General features: G+C 35.4%; 1 protein-coding gene across 1 annotated transcript; it reads left to right on the top strand.

The window, feature by feature from the left end:
• Rab30 (RAS oncogene family member Rab30) lies at positions 1-9,802 on the top strand. Its single transcript, XM_089249619.1, has 5 exons — positions 1-172; positions 291-390; positions 1,355-1,438; positions 3,856-4,039; positions 6,944-9,802. The coding sequence occupies exons 2-5, from the start codon at positions 304-306 to the stop codon at positions 7,207-7,209; spliced, it is 621 nt and encodes a 206-aa protein (XP_089105745.1). The 5' UTR covers positions 1-172; positions 291-303; the 3' UTR covers positions 7,210-9,802.
• The last annotated feature ends 881 nt before the right edge of the window (positions 9,803-10,683 follow it).

Below are 10,683 nucleotides of genomic sequence, written 5' to 3'. Positions count from 1 at the left end.
CTTTTTAAAAAATGCAATGTTTATTTACGGTGTTTATGTGTCTCTTGTACTCGTGAAGACACGTAAAAAATGCTTCATCGGCACCAATATCAGTGATAGCACGTGTATTTCTTTCGAAAACAGCAGCAGCTGCGCGTGTCTAGGATTCTCGTATTTGTAGAAAAATGCTCTGGTACACTTACTGTTTACACGTTTACATATGCTCGTGTATTTGATTGTATTTTAAGAGGTCTATATATGTCATCCCAGTTTTTAATTATTTTCTATTTTTTTTTTTTTATCAATTCAAGGATCAGTTCATAAATGGAAGACTACAAGTTCCTTTTCAAGATCGTTCTTGTCGGAAACGCTGGCGTTGGAAAAACGTGCTTAGTCCGAAGGTTTACGCAGGTATCATTTCTATCGATTTCATTCCACTTGACAGAATTGTACTAACCGAATGATCGCACTAACCGAATTTCGTATGAACCGTCACAACAGTGATCCTATCAAACAGCTAAGATGATCATAGTATAGTAGTGTTTATGTTCTCAATTTAACAACCATTCGTATCATAAGGAAAGAAAATACAAAAAAGTGCACATAAATGTTCAAGATTTATGAAATCTTCATCTTGAATGCTAAAATATGTAGATATATCAAAGATTTAATGTAGTTTTCCACATTACGTAATAGCCTACATCAGTGGCCAAAGCCGCTGATTTTATGGCGTTGCAGACATTTCATCGGGATCTATCAAAAGCCTGTTTTGTCAATAAACGCTAAGAGATTCTCAATTTTAATTTTGACGGCACTTTGATAGCTAGATCTATGTATGTATACTTGATTGCAAACCTCTTTGCAACATTCAACATTGCTGTTGATTAGTTCTCAGATTGTATGTGGAAGTTTTTCTTTTTGTTCAGTGAAATATCAATATAACGATACTCCGCGCACCAAGAAAAAATACTGTTGTAGAGGGATTATCATTATATCGACAGGCAGCAGTTTAAATTTTGAGTATAGACATTTCTAAATTGGACTTGAAGATATCATTGTAGAGGAATTTCTCGTATCGAGTATGATTGTAGCGTTAAACCTGTCTGTAACAATTCTCTAGGAACCTAGAAAAAATATTGCTATAGGCAGGTTAGCGTTGTAAACAGTTTCAGTATTTGTGTTATTTTCTATTGAATAGGAATTCTGCCGGGATCAAACCAAAGAGAATATCGTTATGAGCAGGTTTATCGTTATAGACATATTGTTATATATAGATTTCACTGTATTTGTATTATTCATTAGCCTATATCAACATATGGTTGGCTAATGTTGTGAACAGTTTATATTTTTTTATTGTTATTTTTTGTTTTCCCAGGGTCTGTTTCCTCCTGGTCAAGGGGCAACCATTGGAGTTGATTTTCTCATCAAAACAGTTGAAGTTGATGGAGACAAAGTAAAAGTACGTTGCTAATCATCTATTTTTTTATTTTTACCTATTTTGTGCTGACAGACAAAAAAGAAATTTTCTTCTCCAAAATTTTTAGAACTTCATATCGCGGGGAGGGGGCAAGTGGCTCTGAAATATTAAACTGGGTGCACACTACACTTTGCTGAATATTGCCTGTGAAAGTGATTTGCTCTAAGCGATGTGAACTCTTATGCAATGTGAACTTTTTGGTGGCTCCTCGCAGACCCTTAGCTAGAACTTTCGTTTGGGGGAGTCCACTTTCATTTCGGGAGGGGACCAAAGTGATAGAACAATAGATTTTAACAATAGAAAGCAGGATTCCTAGAGAAACTGGAGCATGGGTAGTGAGTTCTTTTCCCCTTTTTTCGGTCATTTTCTCACATTTCGGGGGATCCAGATGCCCCATGTCTCCCACCTCGCTATGGCCTTGTTCTAGCAGATCCATTTGATGTGACCTGTTCCATGCCTGCCAAATCATGAATGTCAGATAACTCTGATGCTATATTTGTAATTATATAGTTTGGGCATTAGAGGATGAAAAGAAAAATCGGTAGTGTTCCATGATTTACTGGGTTTGATTCCGGGAGGAGAGAATGACATTTTGGTTGGCTGGAATTGGTTTTCTGTGGTTCCCAATTTGAGGCTTGAATCTGAGCCGATCTCATTAAAAAAAGTCTTGCCACAGAGAGCAATAGGCCTACAGTGATACAATCATTGCACTTCACACCTGAAATACAGATGACAGCACTGAAAAATCAGACACAACACCAGATACACACTCAGACTGTTAGGCACACACACACTCACATACTTCCAGCACAGCTCACTAGGTAGTAAATTTGGCCGTAGGAATGTAGTTGTGCTTGGTTTGAAAGAAAGAAGAGAAAGCAGAATTCGTAGAGGAACATGAGTAGTGTGAGCTCAGCTTTAGATTCATACTGGAGAGAAGTTACAGATGAATAATAAGAATGATTTCAATTAATTATTTTCGTTTGTTACATAAGCTTGAATATAGTGGATGTTAGAAGACCAAAAATATGAATGACGTGTTGCCACTTATTGGAATCACAGATAATGTCATCATTCAGGTATTGTTATCCACATTTTTAGTTTATATACTTGGTTGAGAGAAGGTGTGTGGGAATAGAAGGTTGGGAGAGATTACTTTTTTTTTTTTTTGCCCGGAAGACTTCGAAAAAAGATTATTTCTGAATATTAACACGAGATGAATTGAAAAAGCAAAGTTTCTTTGACTACGGAGACACACAGACTTCCATTTCCTTATTGTATGCTGAGTAGACACATTGTTGCCCACTTAATTGCAACAATAAGCCCCGGATTGTGCCTTTAGAGAGCTGATTTTACTCAACAAACAACACACCAGGGAAAGGAAGTTTGTACCTATTAAAGCTTGTTTTCTTTCTTTCAAACCAAGCACAACTCTGGTCTATTGCCATGGGCAATTTACTACCAAGTGAGTTGTGCTGTGAGTGTATACAACCCACCTAACAGTCTGAGTGCATATACACAATGTTGTCTGATTTTTCAGTACTGCCATCTACTGTATATGTCAGAAGTGAAGCGTAATGATTGAATATTTGTACCATTGTAGGCCTGTTGCCCTCTGTGGCAAGATTTTTCAGTGGGGAAATTGGCGCACATTTGCGCCTCGAAATTGGGAACCACATAAAACCAACTTTAGCAGACCACCACTGCGGGGGCAGTGGGGTTCGAACCGGAATCCTTGCGATGTGAGTCCGTCACTATGAATGGCCATTTGACCACCACAGTGGCACCTATACAGATACTGAGAGACAAATTCTCAGAAAGAAATGTTTGCTGGTCTCATTACGTTGTTACATCTATTCATTCCATTTCATCTAGAGCTGTGGGGAAATATCTGTCAAAGCCATCCCTTGGTCGTATTTAAAATCTTGGATGTCAAATTTTTGCAATTTTTGATTTCACTTTTTTTTTAATTTGTGTCATTTTTGCGTCCCTTGTAGAATTTTACTCTCTGCAGTGTGTTCCACATGCCTTGGACCTGCCCCCTGGTATTAATCAACAAATTTAATATTACAATGCTGTCATGTTGTCAGTTATCTGTTACACACAAACAGGGAAACATAGATGGACAACACCCACACAGGGTGGAGATATGGGGGGGGGGCAATTCTCTTCCAACATCAAAGATGTGTGGAAGTAATCTGATATTTTTGTATTGATATCATCATCATCATCAACGTGTACTCCTGCCCGCCTGCCCCGCAACTTCAAGTCTATCTCTGCCTCCACAGTGAAAAACGCATGCATGAACTTTTTTTTCTAATTCTCAGTGCCTCATTAATTAACTTTATAGCAGATTTATCTTCAGGATCTAATGTCAGTTATCCGACTTAATTTTTCAGCTTCAAATATGGGATACAGCTGGCCAAGAAAGGTTCAGGTCAATAACACAAAGCTACTACAGAAGTGCTCATGCTCTTGTTTTGGTTTACGATATTAGCACTCACTCAACATTTGAGTGTTTACCAATTTGGATAAGAGAGATTGAACAGTATGCCAACCCAAAGGTTCTCAGAGCTCTAGTTGGTGAGTACAGCAGTATATTTCTATGATATAAAAGTAACAATGAAAAATAAATCGAAACCTCTGAAATCTTTTCCTTCTTACATTTTTTCGGCTGACGCATAAGGGACAGCATCAATGTTTTTCTTTCATGTCTATGGCTACTGCATGGGCAAGAAGGCATGGGTGCACAATATTTGTCTTCTGGCTGTATATTCAAGGTAGCATGGTTCACAGGGTGATTAGCTGATGTATTTGTCATGTTGTGTGGATTAATACTTTTTTTCGGAAACGCCTTTCATGCAAGGCTGTTTTAATGCATGGGCTAACCTGTCAGACCAAACAAGGCCTGGGCTCTGCCCTCTTATGAGATGTTATTTCTCACAACAGTTTGAAAAAAATGATATAAACTTAAGTCAGGGTGCACAAAAAAATTGCTTGATAGAAGTTTGTTTGGTATGTCTAATATTTTTATCGAATTATATCGAGTTTGCCATTTTTTCACTAATCGAAAAACACTTCCTCTTCTGATGACCCATCATTCTTTACTTGTCCAGACAGCACACAAACTCGAAGTGGCGTAACTTTATTACCTTACGGAAATCTAAATAAGCAGACAGCACAATGTTTTATGGTATTGATGTACAGTGATTGGCTCCCGAAACCTTCCCATGCACACTCTTATTGGCTTTATTGTCCCCATTTTTTTTGTTTCTAAAGAAGAGCTGAGGGTCAAATCCTGGTAAATCAGATCTTCAGATTGTAGTTTTTGGTGACAAGAAATAAATAAAAAAATAAGGATGGTTGAAAAAAATTCATTATATCAAGGGTTTTTTTTTTGTGAAGTAGGGGTTTAACCTCCATTATCATCAGAATTTCAGGAAAAAAATTGATTAAATCAAGGAATTCATTGAGTCAGAATTCAATGTATCAATATGTCAACTGTATTTTTATTCAAATTGTGCATGTCGAAAGAAACTCTTGGCTGTACACTGAGTGAAGGGAGGATAAAAATATTCCCCTTTCTAAGAAAAAAAGCTGTTTTATCCTTGAAAATATGAGAGGAACAACAAACTTCCATGTTAAGTAAACATTTATTAATGATATCTAATATTTCTTGCCTGTTATACAGTTTCAAAAGCCTGGGGGGGGGGCTTATTAGCAGTCATCAACCAACTTTTTGAAAACATTAGTACAGTGCAATTATTACATACTAGCATTAGGAAGCTTTTTGAAAAAAAAAAAACTGGTTTTGAAGTGCTCTTAGGGCGCATTTTAGATTTTGCAGAGGAAATGCGCTCATGCAAAGCCAAAAGTAAATAAATAATATATTGTACATACTAACTGAACTTTTTACTTGCATTCTTGTAAAAAGTATGAAAATTTTGTCTTTTAAATAGCAAATCAAAATAGTTTGACATATTTATATCCAGTGACGTCTTAAGGCGTGGGCCAACCCGGGCCTCAAGATAAGAGGGGCAAAAATGAGATCTGGTTGAAATTTTCCAGAATTTCCCTGGTAGAGCCTCAGAAAAATCACTTGGCCTGGAGAGGCCCCCATGATGCTCTTAAGATGGCCATGCTTGTAACTCAGCTGTGATCATGCTTATGATCATAAACCATGCTCACATTAATCAAGTTTAACTGTATATCATCCAACACACACATTGATAAGAAAAGAATTCTATAAAAAAAAATAAAGACTGACTATAAAAGGCAGGAACATATTTCCTGTTCCTGAGATAATGGCTTATACAGAGTGGCCAACTGCTACGGATTGTCTGTAGTTTCTATGGACAGCCGCAATAAACTATGGAGCTATGGGAGACACTCTTAATAATACGGAAATTGGTTTTAAAAAAAATCGTTTCTTTGAATTTCTTGCTGTGTTTTACTTATTATTATTTTTTAATTGTATCTCAATCTTTACCATAATGATCAATTCGTATACACATGTGAGAGAGTTTATAGAGAAGACAAAAACTCGGAGCTGACATGGCCGAGCTTGCAAAACTTGTGTTGGAAAGAATGTTTTATCGTAGGTGCTGGAGGAGCTCTGATACGAAGATCGGAAAAGGGGTGTCTAGGGTTGCTAGACGTTCATATATATACTGCCCACAAGGGCGTTTTCAGGCTGGAATTGCATTGAATATTCATGAATTTTATTAAGGGACTCGGCAGTCTCAATCAAGTTTCTTCGGGAGGGAATGGGCTCATGCGGCCCAAGCTTTCTAGGTTTCAGTGCCAATGAGGTGCTGCATTTAATGAACTTCCAATTAAAAATTTAAAAAAATTAAAATTTTGAGTAACTTTTTTTTATTGTACTATATGATTATGTCGTCTTAGGGGGGGGGGGTACCCTGTCCCGCTCATGGCAAAGCTGGACATTCATCACTACTGACAAGCTTTAAGCCAATGTTGGCATGTCTGCTTATACAGTTATAAATGTATATCTTTACTAAACACTCAAATGCAGCAACAGATGTGCTATAAATCCGGTGTCCTTTCACATCCAAATACACTTCAATGTGTTTCATTTAATTCTTGGATAATTTTCATTCTTAAAGTTCAACATTGTTTCTCTAATAATGTGCAACATATTTTTCAATTTTTATAATCCTTTCAGAACAAAGCATGTATAAGTATGTGCATAAGTCACTTGGTATGCAACATGATTCTATAGGATGTATGGATATCAAACCATACACTGGAAATCACTGAAATATTTTATATACATATTATTTTAGTAATCTGTATTGTCTAAGTGAGTATTTGAAAAAAACAACTTCAACCAAACTGGTTGTATTGTGGAATTAGCTAACTGGTATCGAGAGTATTTTGTTCATTCCTTTATAACCATTTTGTTTTTACTTGCTTGATTTTCCTGTGACATTTCTTTTCTGTATTCATTTTTTGTCAATTTTCCAGGCAACAAGATCGATAGAGAAGACAGGGAGGTCACAAGTGAATCTGGGGAAGAATTCGCTCGTCTCAATGATATGTTTTTCTTAGAAACATCCGCTAAAGAAGCAGACAATGTGGAGAAACTTTTCACAGAAATCGCAGTTAAACTGACACACGAAGCTAAACAAAACGGCCAGCGCTACGGTGGTAGATCCCCTCTAGATTCGATTCCTGCCTATTTAGATTCAAAAGACAGCAGCGACCACAACTGCTGCGCAAAATTTTCATGATTTGAAAAACCTCTTCCACGCATTATCTCTTTTTATGTTCATGTGAATGCGCAGAACGTGTTGCATTTTGAGTCACGTAAGAAGGTGGCTTTATTGTTATTCTTGTTTTTCCCCCCCTTCAAATTTTTATCATTTTATCTGTTGATTTTATTTTGTTGAAAGTATCTATATATATACACATATATTTATATTGTTTATGATATAAATTTTAATTTGATATTTATTTACTCAAAATACTACAGACAGTTTCTGTAGAAATTTTTATTTTTAGGCGTATCTATATCGTTAGAGTAGTGCCTATTTATTATTAACATATGTAGTAATGATACACTGGCATAGAATGTAATTAGTTTTTGAACCCTGCCATCGTTTGTTTTAAACTTCATCTGCCTAAATGAAATGGTTGTAGTGGTCAATCAATGTAAAAGAATATGTATTCCTCCCCCCCCCCCCTTTAATAGATTAACTTGTTTTATATCTAAATTTGGTAAAGCCAATGCATATTTGATTTTCCAATTCATACTTGTCCCAATTATGCCTGATAAATGAGTTTTTACTGTGTTTATAAGTATGTTTTCGTTAAAAATTCTGTTGCTTCAATAACAAATGTCTTTAATCCAATTGTGATTGAATTTCATAAACTTCCAGCTTTATGACTTCCAGAGAGAAGAAAATTACTCTTATTATTTGAATCAAATACTTCCCTGAAAATCGAATGCACACTTTGTTACTCGGTAGTTATATTTGTGCACATTCCAACATTTATACAAATAAACAGGTTTTGGGGTGTGATTTCAAAGGAAAAGAAGTGCACACCTTTGAATTTAGTAAATGAACCACTTTGTACAAAATGGTCAGGAGTGCATTTAAAATAATTACTTTTCTGATTAAGCCGCATCCATCATTGGTACCTCATGTGTTACGTACATTCTAAGTTATTGCCCAAAATATTGAAATTTTTTTTAAATAGAACCTTAAAAATAATGCTGATAAATTTTTTTCAGTAATATGTTGATTTTAATAGTTGATAATGTCTATGTGTCTTAACTAAATCAACTCGTATCACATTATGCTCACGTTCTTTCATGTTAGCTCTCTCAGAAGTTACATGAAGGTATACAACTTTATACACGCAGCGTGACATGAACGTCAACAGAGTTAAAGTCCCAGGTACGAAAAGACGTGAACTTTATATATCATACGGAATGATTGGGTAAAATCAGAGCAGAGTGCGGTATTATTCATAGGGTATTTAAATCAGAGTTCACTAGGATTAAGAAACCTTACATGAGGGGGGCCCTAAAAAGAATTGGCATGGTTTTAGTACTCAAAAAACCACCATTAAAGTGGAGCTTGGTATAGTCTGTTTTGAAAAACTTGGTTTTTTTGCCGTTCTTGAAAAGCAGTTTTTTGTCTTTTAACAACCCTTACCAAGTCACCTCTGCATTCTGAAGAATCATCAGTGATGTGGGAAATCATTGTTCTCCTTTAAGTTGTCCTCAGTGTTGCCCAATATTTGGGACCCTAAAATATCAAATTGTAAACTGCACCCAACATACTGCCCCAACTTTGCTTAATTAATTTTTTTTATTCTTAAAATTAAATTGCAGTTGCTGGAGCCAACAGTTTTGCTCATCAACAAGGTTCTGAAGAAGGCTGAGGTGTTTTAAGTGACGTCAAAAGACTTTTTCCCATACATCTTCTAAGAATTGCAGGCATGCTCTGAACCTAAACTGCAATAACCATTTAAAAAATACTATAACTATCTGAACCTTGACCTTATATGATAGTCTGGGAGAGGAGGGCCTTCCTTTATCCTTTTACTCCCACAGAGACATACATTTATGCCCCATACAGATTCTAAAATTGATAGTGGAAGAATTCAGACTAGAGATAGGCTTACCAAGTAATACAAGTTTTCCGATTTTGATTTGACTTAATGATTCACAAACTACATTATTTGTTCTCATAATTTTTTGACTGGTCCTTGTTGATTTCAATTCATTTTTTCAAAATTGTTTAGTAATAAGAAATAAGTACATGATTTCTGTGAATTTTTAAAAACTTGAATGCCATATTGCTATTTCCTTCGCCAATTTTATTCATTATATGGTTGTAATCTCTTGAAATTTTAATGTAATTGAAACATTTCAAAACACATATATTCAGCCCAAAAGGATGTTGTTTTTACAATTTCAGTTACAAGCAGCAGGTTATTTCGATAGGTTGCGCAGGTACTCGACTGTCTTAGCATTTTACATACATCAACAGATTTTTCTTTGCTAGGGATTTGGTTATTATCTTCGTATCCCTGACATGGAACAAAGAAATAAGATAAGGTCTTTATTTTCATTTCATTCATGAAAGTGAGTATTTTCACTTACAGTGCTTTTTCGGATATGTATGGTTTTGCAAATCTATTCCAGAAGTAAAAACGGTCTCAACACAAATTGTCTGTGATGTAATTTTTTTTTATGACACTGTTGAATCTCGTAGTTGAATGATACATTCACATAGCTGCCAAGTCTCCCGAATTTTCCGGGAGTCTCCAGAATTTTGGTTTTATCTCTCGACCTCTCGAAAAGTTCTTAAATCTCCCGAATTTTTATGAAAATCCCAAAAAATCCCTAATCGTCCCTAAAAATTCCATACTTCATTTAAAAAGAAATTTTAAAGATACTTATTCCGATGAATTTCCTTTCATCAAACGTTCCAGGAAAAAGGCTGACTTTTTCTTTTTGTACAAGTTGTGTTAAGGTCATAAACATCGGTCATGGTGGAAATTCATCATCACCCATGTGAAATAAAAATAAACATCAAGTGAGTGTCACAAGAAGTCTGTGTCCTTCAAAAATTGATGCTTTTTTCCCCTTCATATTCAGATGATTTTGGGGTCATTCGCGCAGAATGTTTGTGTACATCGTTTCTGATTGAATAACATATATATTATTATACAATATACACATATATATTTTGTAGATTGCCATTGAAGTTTTGGCCTCCAATTTCACTTGTTTTTGCATAGGGATTTTATTCCCAAGGGTTTATCTTCCATGTGTGTAAAATCCCTATTATATTTAGGAAAATCCCTTTTGTATTTATTAGGGAGTGTGGTTTTACTATAAAATACGGGTCCGTGCAAAAATCTCCCTAATTTCCATTTTCAAAAGTTGTCAGCTATGCATTCATAAACAGGTCCAGGGTCTGTCCAGCTGAGATTTTTGTTAGTTTTCCCCAGCCCTTCAAAAATTCTGGATCTGAAAAAAACTGACCCTTTATAAAATACAAACTAACAAAACCATAAATGTGACATTTCTTTTGTGACAAATAAACTAGATTGTTTCGCTCTCCACAAATTACTCACTTTTCACAAAATTAATAATTTTTACAAAAATAAGGAAATTTTTCATAAATCAACCCTACAAAAAAAATTTTTTTTTGCTTTTAAAACCTGTAGAAACAAAGCTGATATCG

Source organism: Pholcus phalangioides, unplaced genomic scaffold (assembly GCF_987345545.1).
Source record: "Pholcus phalangioides strain wild (caught in Gottingen) unplaced genomic scaffold, Ppha-v1.0 ptg000022l_1, whole genome shotgun sequence".
Lineage (NCBI taxonomy): Eukaryota > Metazoa > Arthropoda > Arachnida > Araneae > Pholcidae > Pholcus > Pholcus phalangioides.
Note: the sequence above shows the minus strand (reverse complement) of the source record. Positions and strands in the feature narration are given on the sequence as shown.